The following is a 21,343-nucleotide window of genomic DNA, read 5'->3' on the forward strand; positions in this document are numbered from 1 at the left end:
CGAGTTGGCAAAAACATGCCTACGCATCCCTGAGTGTCAGAGCACATTTAATGACATAACTTCCCCGACGGTGTGATGGGTCTTGGTCCTCACGACAAAAAGCACCAAGTCCTAGCGCTAAGCAAAGAGTGCATTGATCAGGGATGGTCGTATGTTCGTCTTTAACAAGTACCAAGTAATATCTGCTACACATAAAAACACAAGGACAGAAGTATTACTCTACTGATCCTTCTGAAATGCAGAAGGAAACTGGCCCTCTGAGACCGCTGAAAGCAACAAAAGCCCCAGGACGGAAAGCATTCCTGGGGACCCTGCATGGCACCCCCTCTGCCGCGAGGGCCGGACTCTCCCTGCAGAGGCCCGTCCGACCTCCCCACCGTCGTGACTCTCCAGCTGAGGCCTCCACCAGTCAGCACCGGGCTCCACCTCAGACGGGTAGGAGAGTTCATGCAGACACACACTAAAATCCAGATCTGGGAACGCACACTGACAGAGCCTTCATCTTGGTGTTTACTATTACACAGGCGCCTTTCTAAACCATCCTCAGGGCCACCATCAGATCCCTCGGGGAGGGAGAAAGCCCGGCGTGCATTGAGGAGGTTTTCTGCTTTGCAGAAACTTAAGTGCAACTGTTTTCCATGAGAGTGCTGGGCAACTCTAACCACAGCCATGATTTGGGTCACTAAATAATGTTACAATGGACAGCGAGACAACAAGCTGCCAGCAGAGAAGTGTGAATGGGACAGTATTGCTCTGTTGTGTAAAATCCTACAAGTAATGTATGCGTGCTTAAGACTCAAGAAATCATATTTCCCACTTTCTTTCTCTAGCGAAATACCATTAAGAAGTTCACCCCTCTGTACTATCTGCTAAAGGAAGGTCTTGGTCCTGCATGGGGGACTTGGGGGCTGCATTTCTCTTGGCCTTATTTTCTTCAGGCTTACATAAACTCCAAAGCAAGAAAGTATGGAACACACTTCAGCGAGGGCTTGGCGCAGAGCCCCTTGAAACCCAAGGGAGCCTGACATGGTCTGTGCTCTGGGCTCACGGTAGAACTCGTGCCCTACGAGAAGTGGGCAAACTCACCTCCCCAGGCTCTCCCTCCTCCTCCTGCCCCATACAGTTCTGCAGCTCCTGCCTGTTGGGGTGAGGAGCACGGCTTCCCAGATGGCCCGAGTCCTACACTCCACCGTTTACTGGTAGCGATGCCTGGAAAGCAAGCACAGGACCAGCCCCACATGGTGCTCCATGCTGCACATCTGTCATGAGTGGAGCATGCACACAAAATGAAAATATTCTCATCTTCCCAGGCATCTGCTCACAAGGTCCCAGACTCCCTGAGCCAGGGCCAAGAGCACGTCAAGTACGGTCTATCCCAAACAATTTACTACGCACTCACGGCCACTTGTGCCGAGGCTGGCATTTGGCCAAGTACAAAGTGACAGCAAAGAAAATTTAGGCACTGTAGTGACCTTAGCAAAACAGCCCAAATTTAGCAGAAGGAATCGCAAATGCACACAGAATACCCATAGCCAGACAGCAGCTCATTTGAAGAAGTCACCTCACATGATTTATCAGGGTGACTCTACCTTTTCTCCTTTTCTACACGTTCTACTACTTTTTTAGAGGGGTCCATAAAAGAGCACAAAGCCATAGATTTTAAGCTTGAGGCTAATTTGGAATAAGCCCATAGCTACAACACACCAGTAGGAAATTATGTAAACTCGTTGAATTAGGTTTTGTGGTGAAGAAGAAAATAGTTCCCTGTTACACACTTCTTTTTATCTAGAAAATAACAAGAAGAAGAACCTGTGCTGCAGAAATGGACAGCAGCTCTGCAGCAGGGAAGAGAGAAGTTGTCAAAGTGCTTTAGCCTTGTAGTACGGGAAGCAGAGTTAGAAATGCTGCCGAGCAGAGTGCTCTAGGGTGTTCCCTGCAAAGTTACATTATACGCTTGTTTGCTGTGGAGCGCACGAGCTACTTTTACCTCGGTCTCTTGGTAGCAACCTAAACTTAAAGAATACATTTCCTTCTCTCCATAGCATAGGCAGGGCACCCCTTCATGCTTTTCTACTGTGTTTTAGAGAAGCTAGAACCAAATAAACTGGTTCATAGTATAGTGATTGGACTTTCACAGGCAACTGTGCGGAAGGAGCTCAGCAGGCAGCCCTGCTCCCAGAACCATAAGCCTGCCCTGCCCTCATGACATGCCAGCATTGATCACAGCTTGTTAAAATAGTGCTGAAAACTTGCCAGAAGGAACTCAGCTCCTTCGTAGCTCATCTGTAGGCTCTCTAAGGGCCTTGGGTGAGTCGCTTCATCCCACTGGGGCTCAGTTCCTGACTGTGCAACAGAGATAAGCAGCTCAAGTGTGCTCTGCATATATAGATTTGGGAGGGGTTTGGTCTGAGCACTGTTGGTTTTTTTTTCCTGCCAGGATAACTGTAAGTTTCCAAGCCTGTGGCCCTTAGATACCCCACAGTCAAGCTAATACTTGGCTACAGCAGTGTTGACAGAGCCCTGCGCAGCTGAGCTGGACATGAAGTCATGTTCAGACCTTGCTGTACATGACTATACCAGTGGCAATACTGTACCACCAGTTTCCCCCACAAGGCTGTGTTTTGTTTTCCAGGATTTTAGGATAACACACAAAAGTAGTATTTTAACGCCTAAGAGAGGGAGGAAATGTGTGGCACTCCAAAATGCCTCACGTACCTGCTGTGCTGAGGCTGTGCTAAGGCAAGGATCTCCAACATGCTGACTGTTGGTCAAGTCTCACCTGCTTCTATAGCCTTTTAAAAACATGGAGAGATTTTAGGTTTCCTTAGCTCTATATAATTTGGATAATTTCTTTCTGAAGTGGCAGGAATTACCTTTTAAGCTCCAACAACAGAAGCCAGCATTTCTTCCGCAGTTTTAACTAAGCGTTCAGACATGGTGCAGATCCCCAGCTTCTGAAGTCTCTGCAATTTTCACTTCTCTTTGTGTGATCAGAGTTGCCTCTGTAAAGAATTAACATTTACAACTCCATTTTGCCCAGAGGTTCACCAGGAGGTTCTCTACTTCATTTACTTGAATAAATGATTGATAAGAATGGTTGATAAGAATGAAGGAGGAAGGGCTGGATGACACAAAACATCAGCAGTGAAATGCATCAGATCTCCGAGGTCATTTGCAACATACCTAAATGGAGCAGTGACTCAGGAGGCAAGCATTCTTTCTGAGCAATGGAGAGGCTGCACGAGGGATGTGGAATCTGGGAGTTCAGGCAGTACTTTACTCACCTGCCTGTCAAATGAGTCACTTAAATTTCAACAATATTAAAATCACAGCCTGCATCTCCAAGGCAGCCAGCAGCAGACAAAACACTACGAGCATAGCACAATAATTTCCCTGGCAGTCTCAGATGTTACAAAAGATGCAGGTACCTCCACTCACACTGCCCTGACGGGGCTCTGCAGTTGAGTTTTGATTAGCAAATAATCCATACAGAAACCTCCAAGAAACAGGACCATACAGACCACAGCAAGAAGCTTGAGCTGCCCTCGCTAGGCCTTTTGAGGTGTATTTCACAGAACACTGCTCCACCACTTCCAGCATCCCCACAGCAGCTGGCAGGCACAATCAGCCGGCAGTCCCAGCGAGAGGCACTGCTCACATTATAGCGACAAATGTCGCAGTGCCTGGGAAGGCACGGGGTTGGCAGTTAGGACTCTCGTTTGCCAAACAGCTTTCCAAACATACCCACTCTGGCCGTCATCATGATTACTGTTGAGGACAGCCTTGTTTTTAACAGGTGTGGCTGCTGCATCTACAGGCATCTTTGCTTTCCACGAGCCCTAGCTTTACTCAAAGAGCAAATGCTTCCTTTTCTGGCTTGATTCAGGGAATTCAGTCCATCTAGCTGACTGGTCTTGGAGAGACCTTGCAGGACACCACACTCAGAAGAGACTCTGATCCTGATCAAGATCACATGAAACATTTTGTGTTGAAAGTAACGAAAAGGAGGCGAGAAAAAGAGGCTGGAAAAAGCTGAATAACAAGCTGGTTTGTTGCTCCAGGAAAGCACCTAGTGACCATTTCCACTCTAGTGTTGTTGCCTTGACCCCATGGGGACCCAATCTGTCATGCTGCTAGTGCAGTTTGGCATGGATAACTACAGTGTTTCCAGGCTCCACAGTGGGTGCCTGCTGGCTGTCAGGCTACTGACACTTCCCGACTGTGCCAGCTGGGCTGTGGCTCTCTGCAGTTGATCTGGAGCAGAAAAGTGCCCGACCTCTAACAGAGGCAGTTTTGCTGTTCAGCCACACACAGTATTCCTTCCAACCAGTGCTGCTAAGACTGAGCACTTTACACCACTAAGCAGATGGTTCATTATCTCCCATCCCATTTGCCATTGCATGATTAGAACAGGCAGTGGATGGGAAGGCAGTGGGCCTAGCAGAACACTGACAGTTACCAGAAGTGCTTTGCAGTCAAGCAGAATTCAGACTTGCAGACTTGAGTGCAGAGACTGCAGAGGATCTAGTAACCCATTCTGGAAAGTCCAGAGCTCAAGAACCCAGACAATTCCTATTTTTTCCAGCCACTAACCTGAAAAAAGCATTGACAGTTAACATTAAGACAGTGCTTTCAGGAGAGCAGAACTGCATCCAGCTGCAGTCGGCTGGATACAAAAGCAGTGCTGTATGAAGGTATTAGTAGATTAACAGATAAAAAAATAGATTAATAGACTCAGAGGCACTTAATTGTCTAGACTTCTTTAAGCACCACTTTTTCAATGTACCTTATAATACTTGTAATGCATCTTGAAATGAACTGCTCATTGTCAATGAGGCATTACAGATATATAGAAAGAAGAACCTTTGGGGCTCTCAGATTCTTCTTCTTTCTTTCATCACATCCATCCCCATTAATTACTTGAGCTGCAGGCAGCTCACGCCCTCTGCAGCTCAACTTGAATCGACCTGGCAGTACCTTTTGTCACAAGAGACAGGTAAGTCACTGCAGAAAGTAGATACAAGGCACGCACGCAGTGGGACCACACTGCCCGAGCATAGTGTGGAGACCCAACAGATGTAGACAGAGATATAAAAATAAATAATTTTTTAAAAAATCTAGCACCTACAAACTGGTTCTAGTTTCCTCTTTACCTCTTGGAGGACAAGGAAAGTAGAGCCCCATAGCTGAGCTCCTCTATTCTGATGGGAAACTTGAGCACAGAGAATGGGATGCAGCAGTAAGACCTCTAGAATCACTGCCATCAACTGCATTGGCACTTGCAAGTGCCACACAATTTTTCAGGATGCTTCTCCCCTCCTAAAGAAATCTTCTACCAGCTTGTCGAATTTCTGTGAGGAATTCTGCTTTAGAACATTCAAGGGAGTGAGTAAATACTGCTCTGCAAATCCAGTTGGAAAGTGCTCATTGGAAACAGGTGCCTGGCTAACAGCGCTAGCTGCTCTTGCTGCTCCTGGCTGTTCTCCACTCAGCTCTTCCTTCCCTTTCTCCTTGCCTGTGTGACAAGTGCAGCCTTCTTTCGAGCAGAAAGCTGACTCGCAGTAGTTCTGCTGAAGAACCTTAACACCCGTGAACTCTTCAGACTTCTCGGTGTCTCTCTCTGGGGACTCATACACAACTCCTCGAGGCGCAGAATGCTGCGCAGCTCTTTTCAAGAGACACACGGGTTCCTGCCCCTTCCTTTTGCTTTGCTGCTGTACAGACTCTTGCACAGGCTTTGGGATTTTGAGGTCAGGAAGTGTCTGGGGGGCAGAACTTAGGTATTTCTGAAAGTAAGCCTGGCACATGCCACCCTTCACGATTGGAATGACCGAGCAAGGTTTCAGCCACTTCACAAACTCGCACAGCTCCGAAAAGGATGAGTGATCCGAGTACGGAATGGGGTGGATGTTGGGGTGGGTGACCTTCACGGGCCTGCCGGTAGGGAGGATGGCAATGGTAGGGTGCAGCGCGTTCCAGCTGACAAGGGTGTCCCAGCGGATCTCGGTGATGTCCACGGCACGGATCCAGCCGGCCCCCTCCTCGGTGGTGAAGACATCGGGCAGCTCCAGCAGCCGCATCTGCTCCAGGCGCCAGGGGCTGACCACGACCCAGGTGCCGAACTCCACTGCCAGGTCCACCAGCAGCGTCTCCTTCCCCAGGCTGTAGACACCTGCGAGGAGAGCCATGAGCGTGCCAGGGCCGGGGCGGGGGGCAGGAGCCCCGGCCGAGGGGAGGGCACCGAGGGGCCCCGCCGGCGGGAGCGGGAGGCGAGGGCGACGGCCCCGCGAGGCGGCACTCACCGATGACAACTCGGTGTCGCGGGTGCGCGCGGATGACGTGGGCGGCCTGGCGCGTGGCGCGCTGGCGCGAGGGCAGGGCCCGCTGCGGGTGGCAGTGGGTGTTGTCCAGGTAGAGGCGGTCGATGTGGCGGCCCCTCAGCGCCGGCTCGCCCCGCATGGCGCCCGAGTAGCGGAAGTCCCCTGCGAGGACAGGGCCGTCAGGGCGCGGCGGGGGCCGCGGCGGGGGCCTCGGCGGCCCGCCCCGTACCTGTGTAGAGGATGTTGCCGAAGGCGCCCTCGAAGAGGAACATGACGGAGCCGGGGCAGTGGTTGGAGTCCAGCAGCGTCACCGTCACCTCCTCGCCCACCACGTGGCTCTGCCCCACCTCCAGCGGCCGGATCCAGCGCGTCGGCACCTGCGGGGCCGGGCGGTGAGGGCGGGGCGGCGGGGGCGGCGAGGGCCGGGCGGCGGGGGCGGCGAGGGCGGGGGCGGCCGGGCGGCGGTGAGGGCTGGGCGGCGGGGCCGGGCGGTGAGGGCGGGGCGGCGGGGGCGGCCGGGCGGTGAGGGCCGGGCGGCGGGGGCGGCGGGGGCACCTACCTGGAGGCGGCGGTGCAGCAGGCGGGCGGTGAGCGGCGAGCAGTACAGCGGGCGGCTCCAGGTGCTGGACAGCCCCACGGTGTGGTCCGAGTGCATGTGCGACAGGAAGAACAGGCGGGCGCCGGCCGCCCTCCGCACGCTCCAGAAGTCCACGGCGATGGGCGTCCCGGGGATCAGCGTCCCGCTCATGGCGGCGCCCGCCGGCGGCTGCGGCGCCGGCCCCGCCGCTTCCCGCCGAATTGGGGGGGCGGGGCCGCGCAGGCGCGGGGCGGGGCCGATCGCACGTCAGGGGCGTGGCGGGGCTGCGTGGTCACGTCAGGGGGGCGGGGCGCGGAGGCGGGGCCGGCGGAGCGGGAGCGGAGCGGGAGCGGAGCGGGGTCAGGCCGGGCCATGCCGTACCTGGGCGGCGAGGAGGCGGTGCGGGAGCTGCGCCGGGCCCTGGCCAACCCGCACGTGCAGGCGGACCGGTTGCGGTACCGCGCCGCCGTCCTGCGCGTCATCCGGTACAGCGGGCGGGGCGCGGGGCGGACGGTGCGGTCGGGTCCGGTCCGGTGCGGTCGGGTCCGGTGCGGTGCGGTCCGGTGCGGTGCGGTGCGGTGCGGTCGGGCCCGCGCTGAGCGCTGTCTCCGCCGCAGGCACATGGCGCAGGGCGCGGACGTGTCGGGGCTGTTCCCGGAGATGGTGAAGGCCAGCGCGGCGGCCGACGTGGTGCAGAAGAAGCTGGTGTCGCTGTACGTGCGGGCGCAGGCCCCGCGGCAGCCGCAGCTGGCGCTGCTGGCCGTCAACACCCTGCGCAAGGACTGCGCCCACCCCAGCCCCGCCGTGCGCGGGCTCGCCCTCCGCAGCATGTGCGGCCTCAGGTGGGGCGGGGGGCCGGGGCGGGGGGGGCGGGCGGCCCGGGACGGCGGGCGGTGTGGGGGGCCGGGGCGGCGGGCGGGGGGGAGGGCGGTGGGGGGGGGCCGGGGCGGCGGGCGGGGGGAGGGCGGTGGGGGGCCGGGGCGGCGGGGCTGGGGTGGTGGGCGGGGGGCCAGGGCGGGGGGGGGGGGGGGCCAGGACGGAGGGGCCGGGGCGGTGGGGGGGGGGGGCGGGGCTGGCCGGGGAGGCGGGCGGGGGGCCAGGGCGGGGGGGGGGCCCGGGGCGGAGGGGCCGGGGCGGTGGGCGGGGGGCCAGGACGGAGGGGCCGGGCCGGGGCGGCGGGCGGGGGGGGCCCGGGGCTGGGGCGGTGGGGGGGGGCCGTGGCGGCGGCTGGCTGACGGCCGCCCGCCCGCAGGATGCCCGGCATTCAGGAGTACCTGCAGCAGCCCCTCCTCAGCGGCCTGCGGGACAAGGCCTCCTACGTGCGGAGAGCCGCCGTGCTCGGCTGCGCCAAGATGCTGAAGCTGCAGGGGGACTGCGAAGTGGGTAAGGGGCTTCGTGCCGGGGCTGCGCGCTGCTGGGGAGGCGGGGGCGCGCAGCCGCTGGAAGCGTATTTAGGCCCGCAGCTTGTCCTGGGTCCGCTGCGCTGCCTCTGGGCCGTGGCAGCTGCAGGACAGAAAGAGGAAGGTAAGGGGGCTATCGCTGCGTGCCGAATCGTCGCCGAAGCAGCGGGCACTGCGAGGTTCCGTGTCAGGGTGCCCCTTTTACGGTGGTACCTGCTCTTACGGGGCCTCCCGCAACACCTGGCCGTTCCTGCAGTCTCTGGCCGGCCGGGTGCCGTTCTCACAGCCGCAGGCCTTCAGGGGAACATTGTGCCAAGGGCAGGTGTTGCTGTAGAGCTGGAGGTTTTGTTGACTGCTTCTCCCAGGTCAAGCCGTATCATAGAGGGTGATTAAGTTGCGGTGTGTCAACAGAATTTGATATACAGACCTCCACTTCTTTGCAGATGGTGCATTGGTGAATGAGCTGTACAGTTTGCTTCGTGATCAGGATCCTATTGTAGTCGTGAACTGTCTGAGGGCCTTAGAAGAGATCTTGAAGAAGGAGGGAGGAGTTGTCATCAACAAACCCATTGCCCATCATCTCCTCAACAGGTTTGTTTTCTTGGATGTTAAGATGGTGCTGGAAGCTTCATTCTTGTTGTTGCATTTTGCATGCTAGCAAAGCAGGTATTTCTGGGCTCCTGTCAGAACATGAAGGAAGAGTCAGGCACCCAAGGATGGAGGTGGCCATCCTAAGAGAAACCAAATTACTTTTATGCTAAGATCTTAAGAGAAATCTGAGATGCCCTGCTTTTCCAGGGAGTCTTTGCTTCAGCTGGTGGTTTGCTTTGGAATTATAGGTTAGTGTGACTAGGTTTGGGTTTTTTTGGTGATGGTTTACATGATATATTTAGAATAGAATAGACTCGTTTAGGTTGGAAAAGACCTTTAAGATCATCCAGTCCAACCATTAACCTACACTACCAAGTCCACACTAAACCAATCAAGGGTAGACTAGACTGAACCATGTCCCCAAGTGCCACGTCTACCCGTTGTTTGAACACTTCCAGGGATGGGGACTCCACCACCTCTCTGGGCAGCCTAGTATGTCTCGCCTAATCTGTTGAAAGATATATAACTTTGCTTGAAAAAATTAACTTTTCTGCAGATAATTCTATACAATCTGGCAAAAGAGGGGTATTTTTCTGCTCAGGGTTTTTGTCAATGTTGCTGTCTGGCTTAGAGCACTAGCAAAAGTGCACGTGACTGATACTGGGTTAAGCCTATGTGCGTAAACTGGTCAGTTCTCCTGAGATAAAATTGTGGTGTATACTTCTGAAGCATAGCATTTGCTTTGGAACAGAGACTGTAAGAAACTTGGAGGCTAAGGTCTCTACTCCGCACAGCGCAGATCTTTGTGTGCTTCTCGACTCCTGCAAACCGTGTTTATTCTCTTGGCAGGATGGCTGATCTGGATCAGTGGGGGCAAAGCGAGGTGCTGACCTTCCTCCTGCGTTACAGACCGCGCAGCGAGGAGGAGCTCTTCGACATACTCAATTTACTGGATGGCTATCTCAAAAGCAGCAGCCCCAGCGTTGTGATGGCAGCCACCAAGCTTTTCCTAGTGCTGGCCAGGGAATACCCCCATGTGCAGGCAGATGTTTTGGTGAGAGTGAAGGGACCGCTGCTGTCTGCCTGCACTTCGGAGAGCAGGGAGCTCTGCTTCACTGCGCTGTGCCATGTGCGTCAGATCCTTGGAAGCCTTCCTGGCCATTTTAGCAGCCACTACAAAAAGTTCTTCTGTTCGTATTCAGAGCCCCACTACATCAAATGCCAGAAGATGGAGGTGTTGTGCGAGCTGGTGAATGATGAAAACGTACAGCAAGTGCTGGAGGAGCTGAAGGGCTATTGCACTGATGTGTCGGTAGAGCTTGCCCAAGGGGCTATCTTTGCCATAGGTAAGAGCCGTGTCTTGCCTCGGGAGCAGCTGCAGCCCTAGACCCTTAAGGTGGGCCTTTCTCTGCTGAAGTATATCTGGGCAAATGCCGAAAACGTGATCTGTGCTGAAGCAGTACAGCCCTCTGTAGACCGGCCTCCCCAGGAATGTTTTGTGTGAGTGTGTTTCTAAACCACGATTGTGCTGATTCTTTCAGAAGTCCTGCTATTGAACTGTTTCAGGTTGCGCATAATGTCCTTGAATCTCATTCAGATGTCTGTGCTCTGATCAGGTGCTCTAGAGAAATTGTGTTATTTCATCTTATTAATGAGCCATATAGTGTTGAATGAAACTGTGTAGTGGGTGGAGGAGCTGCTCTAATGCCTGCTTGTTCTTTGAGTTGTGGTGGGGGCAGAGTTAAGGTGATTTGGGGCACTTCGGTTTTGTTTTTATCATAGAATCGTTTAGGTTGGAAAAGACCTTTAAGATCATCCAGTCCAACCATTAACCTAACATTACCAAGTCCACCACTAAACCAATTAAGGGTAGAGCAGCAACTTTTTTGTAAGCTTTAAAACAGGTGAGTTTCTATAGTATTCATTAAGGATAAAGCCAAGGATGCTAAAATGCCTTTCTTATGTGTTACATTTAAGAGAAGTTCAGACTTGTTCTGAGGCATGGCTTCAGAAAAAGGAACATATCCCTTGTGTGGGGAGCAAGCTCATTTGACTACACTTTCAGAAATCGTAGTCAAAAAGGAAAATGAGAAAGACTGTTTCTTTGAAGTGAGTTTGTGATGAATAGTTGGGCTCATGGTTCCTATTTCACTCTCATAAAAGGTTAACTTTTATGTCCTTTGGTGTCTCTGCAGGCAATATTGCTAGGACATACACAGAAGAGTGTGTGGGGATTCTGACGGAGCTTCTGGGGCTTCAGCAGGAACATATCACGTCAGGTAGCCGTTGGCAGGTTGTTTGCCTCACTTAGGCTTCCAAAAGATGGCCTTGCTGGGGCTTGTGATCCCAGACTCGAGGCTCTGAAAGGCACTTGGCTTTTAATTTAATTGGCACCTTCAGGTGGAAGTCTTCCTGGTGGAGTGGGGTATATAGTGTGACTGGACGTTGTAGTTTTCCTTCCTTAGGAACTACTCTTCGTGGTGAAGGGGGAGATGGTCATAGCGGCATTCATGGTCCGATGTGGAGGCTCCTTTCTGGCTGCCGCCTGCTGACTTGGGGAGTGAGGGACTTGGCAGAGACATTTTAGTGACTGAGGGCCAAGATGATTAATAGATCTTTTAAATCTTTGTGATTTCTGTTCCTCATATGATAGTCTGATTCAGTTGTACCCAGGCTTCTCTTTTTCTTCTGCTGCCCTCAGGTCTAACTTCATATTGCTGTTTCTGCCCTCTTTTAAATGGTCTTGCTTTCAGCTTTGAAAATCACATGTTGCACTCAGCAGTTGAATTAGGTCTTAGAAGCTGCTGGTGTTTTTGTAAGTGGGCAGCAGAGCCTTTAAAATTTTGACCTAAAGTTCATGAGACTTGTTTTGAATCAGTGTTAGTTTTAATTTGTCATTCTAACCTTGTGTGTCTGAAGCATCATGAGTCAGTGCCTTTTCAAAGGCTGGGGAATGTCCAGAAGAGAGATTACTTTCCAGCAGCCGGAGGAACAATCTGAAGTTTCAGTGCTTTATTTTAGACTTGGCACAACTTCGCTCTGACAAACACAGCGTCATGGGACTTTGAAGAAGGGTGTCTCAAATCATAGTCAAAAGCAAGGCACTGACCTCCCTAGCTAAGATTTGCAAAGTCTCTTGAGTGTTTTTTTAATGATTTCCACCCCCGCTGCCCCCTGTGGTTTTATAACTTGGGGAACGCTGAGCATTTTGTTTCATTGCAGCAGTAGTACAGGCTTTTCGGGACCTGGTTTGGCTGTGTCCCCAGTGCACGGATGCGGTGTGTCGGGCGCTGCCTAGCTGTGAGGACGCCATCCAGGACAGTGAGGTAAGGTGGCTTTGTGCCTCGGGCTGGCAGCTGTTGAGGATGGGTGGACAATGACTGTTTGGCTTTCTTTGGGTCACGACTGGCGGGTTGTGAAATCTTCAGAAGACTTGTTCTCTCATACCTGTTTATTTCATGTCAGCACTGTCTTTCTGGTAAACAGCGCCAATTTGCTATTTTCTCTGTGGTTCCTTCAGGGCAAGCAAGCGCTGATCTGGCTCCTGGGCACACATGGTGAGAAAGTGCCGAATGCCCCCTATGTTTTAGAGGACTTTGTGGAGAACGTGAAATCGGAGATGTTCCCAGCAGTGAAAATGGAGCTTCTGACAGCACTGGTGCGACTTTTCCTGTCTCGTCCTGCTGAGTGTCAGGACATGCTAGGGAGACTGCTCTATTACTGCATAGGTGGGTTCCCTTTGTCCTGTTTCACTGAAGCTGTAGTTCAGGCTTTTTGGGACCTGGTTTGGCTGTGTCCCCACTGTGTGGATGTTGTGTGTCAGCATCCTAGCTGTGAGGAGACCATCCAGGATGGTCTGGTTGGTGAGTGTAACAGGCTTACACTGTATCCCTGGGAATCTGTTTTTGGTAATTAAGGGTTAGTACTTCAGGGAAATCTGGGTGATAGAATTCTCCATAAATGATGTCCCTCTAATTCCCAGAGGAGGAGATGGATATGGCAGTACGAGACCGTGGACTGTTCTACTATCGCCTTTTGCAGTCCGGTGTGGAAGAAGTGAAACGGGTCCTGTGTAGCCCCAAGTCTGACCCTTCTCTGGGGCTCCTGGAAGACCAAACTGAGCGGCCTGTGAATACATGGGCCTCTCAGTTCAATACCCTTGCACCAGTTTATGGCAGAGAGCGCTGGGCACTCATCACTGCTCACCAGCCAGCAGAACCCTCTTATGCTTGTTCTCCTTGTACTGACTCCAGGAACAGAGACACAGGTAACCTGCCTCACCTTCACCTGGGATCTGTTTTCCCCTCGTCAGTAGGTGTTCCCATGTGGGTTTCTTTGGAAGATCACAGTGCTTTGAGAATGTTGTCTTAGTGTTCCGAATATCTCGTGCAGTGCGTGGCTGGTCACCGCTGAAGGCACTGTGATTCCAGCCCTCTTCGTCTGGTGGCCCCCTAAGATGTTCTTTTTGAAATCGGGAGCTGCACCTTATATGCTGCATCTCACGTATTTGTGGTTTCATTTCAGAGTCACTGATTTCTGAAGGGAATAAAGAAGTCCTCAAGGTTCATCCCAATACAGGCAGCCTGACCTTAATTCCTGATGTTTGCCTGACTGCAGAACAGTTTGAGAAGACCTGGCTGAGCTTGGACATGAGCTGCCACCTCTCTCTGCCCTGGTGCGGGACTGTTCATCCGGATACCATACAGACGGCTCTTCACGTTGTCCACATCCAGACGATTGCTATGAGCAAAGCTGGCGTCCAGCCATGGAAAGCTTATCTCAGTGCTCAGGATGACACAGGTTGTCTCTTCCTAACTGAGCTCTTGCTTGAGGCAGCAGATTCGGAGATGCAGGTTTCAGTGAAGCAGAGTGAGGCAAAGCCGGAGGCACTGCAAACCTTTATTTCAGCATTACGGACGGTCATGGGGACAGTTGTTGGACTGGAGTCCTGATTGTTCCCTGCTCCCAGTAGGATGCTTGCTCAGGACACAGGAAAAGTTTCTTTCTCTGGCTTCATTTGCCATACTTGATGCTGTTTTTTTAAACTGTGGGAGTGTTAGCAGCCCTCTCTGGGAGCAGAGCTGGGCCGAGCAAGCACATGTGGTGTGGGGGCAGCTGGAGCTGGCAGGTACGGGATTGCTGCAGCTGGTGAACGGGGCAGGGTGAAGGGTCCGTCCTCCCTCTGGGCAGGGGAGAGGACAAGGTAATGCATTCGTGAGCCTGCGGCTTCTGGCGTGAGTCACAGAAGTGGTGGCATCTATGGTGATTGTCACAAGACACTAATGTGACTGATGGAACCAAAAATGAGCAACCTTCAGGGATGTGTTTTGGAGGGGGTTTTTTTCATGAGAATTGTAAATCAAAAAACAGTTCAAAGACTCCAGGACTCTGCTACTTACCTCACATTAAGAGGAACAGTGCAGTGAAGAGAGAAGTATTTAGTTCTTGGCTCCCTTTACATGTGGTTTAGTTTTCTGTCTGATGGATTTTGATAGTAGCTTCGCTTACGGGTAAATGGAGCTCTGCTGTGTCAGAGATGGGTGGACAGGGTACATCGTGCTCACTAGAAACAGTATGTTTCTTTTTCAAGAGAAAGAAGTGTATTTTCTAGTTGAAATGTGTTACGAATCGCCCTCTCTGAAATTCCCCCCTCAGCGCTACTGTAAGAAAATGCTGGATTGTGCAGGCTGTGTATGATGTGTTTGTGTGAGTTAATAGGGTGTGAGTTTTGTAGCCTGTATCACTTTGCCCGTGTTGGTGAGCTGTCAGTCCTCGGTACTCACACCAATAATGGAAGAATAGCTGTTCAGATAATCAGCCTGTGTGGAATATTTTTGCTGATAACTGATTTTTACCATGTGTAACTTTGTAACGAGAATGGGTATTTAAAAGTTTGTTTTCTGTGCAGTACCTATTTCTGTGCAGCACTGTCATCCTGTCCTCACGGTACAGTACACTTGCAGAAGGCAAAACCTGGCTCAAACAGGGTCTAAGACACAGCGTTGGTAGCAAGGCCTGTTGAAGCCTTGGGCTGCAAACTGGGAACTGTCACCTAGGCACGCTGGCTGTGTGCTGAACTCCTACTTAGCCTCATGAAGGAAGGCCCCGAAACCAGTGCAAGCCAGAAGAAGGTAGCCACAGCCGTCAGCAGAAGCTGTATCCATTCCAGTAAGAGAAGGAATGTCCCGCCTGGAGACAAAGGATCCAGTAAAGAATAAGAAGACCCCAGACCCAAATATTGCTATTGGACCGAACCGTCGCGTGAGGGGAGGAGAACTTAAATGGTAAGGGTATAGTTGCCCAGGGACGGCTTTGTTCAGGGTCCCTCTCGGAGTCACCCAGCCCGAGCTGTCATTCACCTCTGTGCCACTCAATAAATCCTCCTGGCGTACGTCGCGTCGACGGCGCTGCTTTGGGGACACCGAGGGTCGAGCCTGAGGGGAGAGCGCGCGTGTGGGGGCGGGAAGGGGCCCCGCCAGCTCGGCGGAGCTGCCGCTGCGCAGGGACGCTGGTCCCAGCAGGTCAGCTCTCGGTGGCGCGTGTGCGGCCGCCCGAACGGCGGGCGAGTGCTCGGGCAGCGGCTGCGCCTTTAGCGACAGGAGATGGTGCAGTGCTACGTGACGGAATTTTTACAGTTTGTAGTTACACTCTGGCCAGCCCTGGGACTTGTTTTTTGAAGACCGTGTCAACAGCACTCCATCTGCTCCGTTGAAAGTTACGGAGAGTTGGACTTTGTACGGTGCCATGAAAAGTGCCCTTGACACAGCCATGTTTTACGCAGCGGCAAAACCTGGAAGAAGGCTCTTTGGCTTAAAGTTAAGGTACGTAGGTCACTGTAACAGGGCTTTACTGTACTCTGTAAGGGGTGGCTTCGTAAGATTTCTTGTAATTTTAATTTCTTTTAATGACTGTATTGTACCTTTAAACTGCGATATGCCTTCCATGCACTTCACAGAAACACAGCTGTCACTGTTAAAACAGGTTTTAGACTTTATTGCTGATTTTCCTAATAAAAATGCAAATCATTCCTGGCTGTTTTCTGGAGCATTTGTTTGTTCAACTCTGAAGTGTGTGGGATGGAGTCATCCAGTCACTGCTATGGATCTGCAGAGGACTGCAGTCCAGTTTCCTGCCTCTGTGTCGGACAGGGTTTTTGTCTCTCAACTTCCTTGAAGCAAGGCTTTAAGGAACAATTGTGCAACAATTTATTTGAGTCTCGTATGCCGAATTACCGTAACAGGTAAGCTACCTATGGCTGAATTCAAAGGTAGGTAAGAGGTCAGCTGTAGCAGGGCTCCTGTTAACAGTTTCCAGTGTCTTTATGTGTATGTTGTATTCCTGTCCTAATGGAGAGCTGCATTGGAGCATTGGCATTTTGCAGTTTTCAGAAAAAATAGTTGATAGCTTGTTGGCAAGCTATCATTTACTCCGCTGTGGCTAGACCGAGTGTAGTCTTTGTCCGGGATGGGACTTGGCGCTTCTAGCCTTTTATCCAGACACCTTTCTTGATGAATGAACAGGTCAACAGTCTTGGATAACTTTTTTTTTTAGTTGCTTTTAACAGAGTTGACTTATTTTGAAACTAAACCACGCCCATAGCTTGAATGATGGCAGTTAAGAGAGCAAATAGTGTCACATTGCACCCTCCCGGGGAGGGGTCCGGGGTCATACTCTTCCCAGAAGGAAGAACCTGTGCAGCTCTGGGATAAAGGAAACCCAGATCTGGAGGTGAAGCTCACCTGCGAAGCAGAGCAGCTGCAGCGGTGTCCCTGCCCATTCTGCAGCGGGGAGACGCGCTGAAATGGCAACCTTTGAGGAGCAGACGGAGTGTGTTGTGGAAGCCTTGTTCTCTGACCTCCTAGGTGAAGATAACAGCGACTACCGGAGCCTGGAGACGGACTGTGGAGGTAGGGCCTGTGTGCGAGGAAAAATTATTTGTTTGCAGATGAGAGGAGCGATTCAGCTGAACACTGAAAGGAAGGAGGCTGTAGCTTGGGGTTGTTGGGTTTCCTAAAATGCAGGCTTGTGTTGACTTCCAAGCTATCTCTGCTTTGGGGGGAAGTTAGAGCAAGGTAAACTTGTCTGAATCCCGGGCAGCACGCGGCTGCAGTCTGCCTGGGCAGGGTCGGGCTGAGAAGGGCGGCCGCTCCGCGGGGCGCGGGGCTGGCAGCAGGCAGGGCTGGCGGGGAAGGTGTCCTGCACGGCTCCGCAGGTCCTGAGAAACTTGCTCTGAACCAACGGGCTGGGAGAATTTTTAACTGTCATTATCAAAAAGAAAGCTCATACTGCTTATTGGATAAAACCAGTTGCTTTAACATGTAAGACAGAATGTGGTCTTTGCTTCACAAAACTCCTAATATCATTTGGGCTCCTTTGGTTTGCTGGGCAATGCTGCAAGAAACCCATAATTGCCTTTCATATCGCTTTTACCATTATTTTCTCGTCGACAAATGGGTTAAAATGTACCAAGAGACACTGGGATCTTGCTGGCACCAGATAGCTAGCAAAGTCCATTTCTCAGAAGCTTCATGGAAGTTTGTCGGTTTGCCTAAAGAAAAAGTTTCCGTTAGCGTATTGCTCGTTTCCCTCTCCTGGATTAGACACCTGTGCCTCTGCCTCCGCCGTCCCGAGCGCTGAGAAGCTGCCCCAGACCCCGGGAGACACTGGCTTCTGCCGCGGGCTGCAGGTGCCGAGCGCTGGCACCTGAGCGAGATGAGCTAAACTGGAATTAGCGGCTGGATGAGGGAGGGGAGCTGGGTCAGGAAGCAATGCCTCCGCGTAAAGTTGCCCGCCACTTTGTGTCGAAAGATCCTGCTTTCAGTTCCTTATGACTTTGTCAAACATGGAAATGGTTTTGCTCAAACTTTCAGCGTCGGGTAGCTCCTTCTGGATGAACCTTGTTTTGGTAACATTCAGAAAAAAATAAATAATACTCTGTTATGGTTTTTTCTCCTCAGGATGCTTTAAGGGAAAAATGCTTTAACTGAGGTGCTCACCCCCCTCCCCACCCCTTTAAGTAGTTTAGCTGAGAAGTTCTAATGGTTTTATATACTTGAAATTTGTGAAGTATGCCTTTTGCTTCTTTGTGAAAATCTTTGCAAATTTGGGTCACTGTGAGACTTTGAAACATTGCAATTTGCACTTCCTCAGAAGAGACCTTGAGTATAACGTCTAAATTCTCCGAAAACTGCATGCGGTGATCTGCAGCCTCAAAATGCTGTGGGAATGCAGGCAGGACTTTGCCATCCGATCAACGCTGCTGCGTCACTGCAGCCAGAAGAGAGAGAGGAGATGTTTTCGGAGTCTTCTGACCTTCCTTGCTTGCTTACGGCAGCCTGGGAGGAAAGGGCTGCCGGAACCCGGATGGGTAAAACAGGGGCCCTAGGGGTGCCCTTGGAGAAACAGGAGTGGGGATGAACTGAGACTTGGGCATGAAGCAGCTAAGGTGGGAGGAAAGAGACCTGGACAAGCCCATGGTACAGAGCCCGCTGGTCCCTGTAAATCAATGAATACTTGAACGGCCGTGTGACATTTCTTAGGGACTTTGGGTTCACATTTCCCAGTGTGTCTTGCCAGAGGCCACCCTGCGTTAACCTCCTGGGTGCTCGAGGCAGTAACTGCTCTAGTACCTGCTGAAGGCAGCGTTTCGGATGCAGTAAGCAGCTAAAGAGGCTGGGCTGTCAGCGTGTGTTCTCTTTCTCCACCTTTAATGCGTTATGCTGAAACCCCTCGCCCTGCTCTCTCTGCTCTAGGGTCCGTGCAGTTTGCAGGAAAGCCTCTGACCGAGTTCGACCCAGTTGTGGTTGCCAGTCGCCTGCGGCAGATAGGGGACCGGTGCAACATGGATTTTGAAAAGGTTTCCTCAGAAGCTCTTGCTGAAGTGCTCGAGGGGAAGGTAAAGCACACCTTGTCCTGCCTGGCCAGCTCCTTGTCTGTAGGCCAGCCTTGTGTCTGTAGAACAGCCTTGTGTCCTCGGAGAACAGCAAAAGCCTGGGAGCAGCACAGCTTACGCTGCAGGAGTCGGGGGGGTCTGAGGGGAGGGGCTGTGGTACCCTGCGGCCTCCCTTCACTTCTGTGTCGTGGGCAGCGTGCGAACTGCCAGGACAGAAGCCGGACAAGGCACTGTGGGAGCTGCATATTCTCCTCCTCTCTTCCAAAGGAGCTGCTTTCTATCACCTGAGAAAGCCTGGAGCTGCCTGGGCCAGCCTGTCGTTGCAGATGCTCTGCAGGCTGGAGCTGGTGCGGGCAGCTGGTGTGTAGAGGGGGAAAGGAGGAAGACCGTGGCGAGAGGGGCAGGGCGGGTGCTCCAGCCTGCTGCAGGTGATCTGGCTCCAGCCTGCCCTGCGGCCAGAGCTCTCGTGCCAGCACACTGGTGCAAGCGCTGCAGGCAGTCATAGCTTCAGGTTCGTTGCGACGCGGGTTAGACTACCAGCTCCCCTCCCCAGTCCTTCAGCCGCGCTTCCCGCTGCTGCGGTTTGTACAAGCTGCAGTGAAGGAGAGCCCTGCCTTGCGTGTCCTGTGCAGTATGGGTAGCACCAGGAAGCTGTGGGGTCACCTGCTCCAGTCAGAGGTAGAAGCAGCAATACAGCAATGTAACTGAATGTTGGATTTTGAGCAAGACTTACTTATCACACTGTCATTTAAGAAGAACTCAGACTGTCCTCTCGATGCTTGCAGATGGAGAAGTTTGGGGCTGCCGTGGACTCTCTCAGCAGGAGCTGGTGTGTCCAGAACCCCGAGCTGGTGTACGAGAGAGCTTTTCTCTCTATTTCTGTGAAATTGCTCACGCATGTTGCTAAGAAAGTCCCAGCTATGGTGTGTACCAGCCAACTCACAAAAACGATTAATGGAAACTTGCAAGTGAGAAGCTACATTGAGGCCTGTGGTGGATGGGTAAGGATGTAAAGGTGGTGGTGATGTTTGCCTGGACGTTTATGACTCTTCCTTTGTGTCGCTCAGCTCGTCACTGATGCCCAGCACGTCCCCCCAGACACGCGCAGCGGCTAGCTCAGCGTGTAGCCGCGGGAGCACGGCTTTGCTAAACCCCTCGGCGAAGTCTTACGGAAGCCAGCATCAAACTTCCCATCTGGTTCTCTGTCTCAGGCTTTAATTCCTTATCTCGGGAGCTCAGCTTGCTCCCTTAGATGAGAACCAAAATAATGAAGGATGGGTCATGCAAACAGCGCTGTCCTACTCCTGCAGCTCTGCAGACCCCGCGTGGTGTCTTTTGCCGGGGAGAGGGAGGAACTCCGTCCGGAGAGGGTGGCAGCGGGAGGCGGGTTGCCCGTCCCTCTGCCCTGTGTCCTTCTCTTCCTGCCGGTCCTTTAAACCTGCCTTGAGTTCTTTCTCTAAAACACATAAACATGGGTTTTTTTGTTTGTTTTCAGGGGAACTTGGACAACTGAGAGAAAGGGATATACTACTTGCCAGGAGGTGAAGATTTTCTTTGATTTAACTGGGAGAAATGCTGTTGTATTTCTTCGGAAGACTACAAGCAGAACTCTACACATAAGCAATGTGTGAAAGACACTCTGTATCACTAAAAATAAAAGTTAATAAGTGTTGTTATTAATTTGGTTTTCTCCCTGTGTTTCTCTTACATTTAGCCATATAAGTGGGCTTCACTTATTCAAGGTTTCTAGGTTAGTGCTTAGTGCCACAGTGTTAATTTTCAGACTTGTCGGGTGAATATTTGTTTTAAAACACGTTTCCATTAGTTATTCTAAAGATCTCTCTGTTCCTCTCAGGTGATTCAAAGGCTTATTTTTGCAAAACCGAAATTTGACATTATTTTAAACTGACTAATGGTTCTTTCAGAGTGCTCAGCAGTCCTTTGCCTCTTAGCAGCTGGATACAGAAATCTTGTAGCTTTTCTGTACCCGATCTGCGAGAATACACAGAAGGGGAATATATTTGATGACTATAGTTACAATCGGAAAGAGGAACAGACTTGGTACAGCCAGTCCGAAGTCTTTGCGCGAAAGGTAAGATATTGGAAAGATTGAGGTTGTGAGTCCCATACCTTTTCTTGGTTTTGGGGGGATTGTTGTTTTTGGTTTAGTTTCATTTAGTTTACTTTCCCCCACTTCTGCGGGTAGGGAAAATGGATGGCCTTCGAGAACTTTGCTCTCTGCATCTCCTTCCCACTTCAGAATGACCTCCGCTTTGTCCTATGGGATTTTTAGAGTACCTGTAAGTGTTCCTGAGGGTGACTGAGGTGAAGAAGGCTGGCGTAATTGATTGGATTTCTATAGTCTACTGGAGCCAGATTTGATCCTCTCTTCTAGCCCAAGCTACCAGATGTGGGGAATTGTGGCTGGAAGAGTTGACCTGAAGCACGTCAATAGATTTTTCTCTGTTCAGAAGCAGTCGTGCAGTTCAGGGGTAACGTGCAAGCCAGGTTCAGGTGCTCAGCATCTGCTTGAAGTATTCTTTCAAAATATGTTGCAGTTGAT

General features: G+C 52.0%; 3 protein-coding genes across 5 annotated transcripts; 2 read left to right on the plus strand and 1 right to left on the minus strand.

Annotated features, from left to right (window-relative positions):
- Positions 1-5,300: 5,300 nt before the first annotated feature.
- On the minus strand, positions 5,301-7,068 carry DCLRE1B (DNA cross-link repair 1B). The gene is made up of 4 exons (XM_075722537.1): positions 6,880-7,068; positions 6,550-6,697; positions 6,303-6,482; positions 5,301-6,172 (listed from the first exon to the last, which is right to left on the minus strand). Exons 1-4 carry the CDS (start codon positions 7,066-7,068, stop codon positions 5,301-5,303), a joined length of 1,389 nt encoding a protein of 462 aa, XP_075578652.1.
- A 201-nt stretch (positions 7,069-7,269) lies between these two features.
- On the plus strand, positions 7,270-15,332 carry AP4B1 (adaptor related protein complex 4 subunit beta 1). 2 transcript variants are annotated; one of them, XM_075722271.1, is made up of 10 exons: positions 7,270-7,382; positions 7,515-7,739; positions 8,150-8,280; positions 8,741-8,888; positions 9,738-10,234; positions 11,084-11,167; positions 12,111-12,214; positions 12,409-12,616; positions 12,871-13,203; positions 13,413-15,332. In XM_075722271.1, the coding sequence occupies exons 1-10, from the start codon at positions 7,270-7,272 to the stop codon at positions 13,838-13,840; spliced, it is 2,271 nt and encodes a 756-aa protein (XP_075578386.1). In that variant the 3' UTR covers positions 13,841-15,332. The 2 variants fall into 2 exon arrangements, with proteins under 2 accessions (XP_075578386.1, XP_075578387.1); XM_075722272.1 differs by having other exon boundaries at positions 12,871-13,155.
- Positions 15,333-15,751: 419 nt separating this feature from the next.
- BCL2L15 (BCL2 like 15) lies at positions 15,752-20,408 on the plus strand. 2 transcript variants are annotated; one of them, XM_075722384.1, is made up of 5 exons: positions 16,765-16,795; positions 18,039-18,255; positions 18,641-18,783; positions 19,566-19,781; positions 20,276-20,408. In XM_075722384.1, the coding sequence occupies exons 2-5, from the start codon at positions 18,114-18,116 to the stop codon at positions 20,291-20,293; spliced, it is 519 nt and encodes a 172-aa protein (XP_075578499.1). In that variant the 5' UTR covers positions 16,765-16,795; positions 18,039-18,113; the 3' UTR covers positions 20,294-20,408. The 2 variants fall into 2 exon arrangements, with proteins under 2 accessions (XP_075578500.1, XP_075578499.1); XM_075722385.1 differs by lacking the exon at positions 18,039-18,255 and having other exon boundaries at positions 15,752-16,795.
- The last annotated feature ends 935 nt before the right edge of the window (positions 20,409-21,343 follow it).

This window comes from Pelecanus crispus, chromosome 17 (assembly GCF_030463565.1).
Source record: "Pelecanus crispus isolate bPelCri1 chromosome 17, bPelCri1.pri, whole genome shotgun sequence".
NCBI classification, from domain to species: domain Eukaryota; kingdom Metazoa; phylum Chordata; class Aves; order Pelecaniformes; family Pelecanidae; genus Pelecanus; species Pelecanus crispus.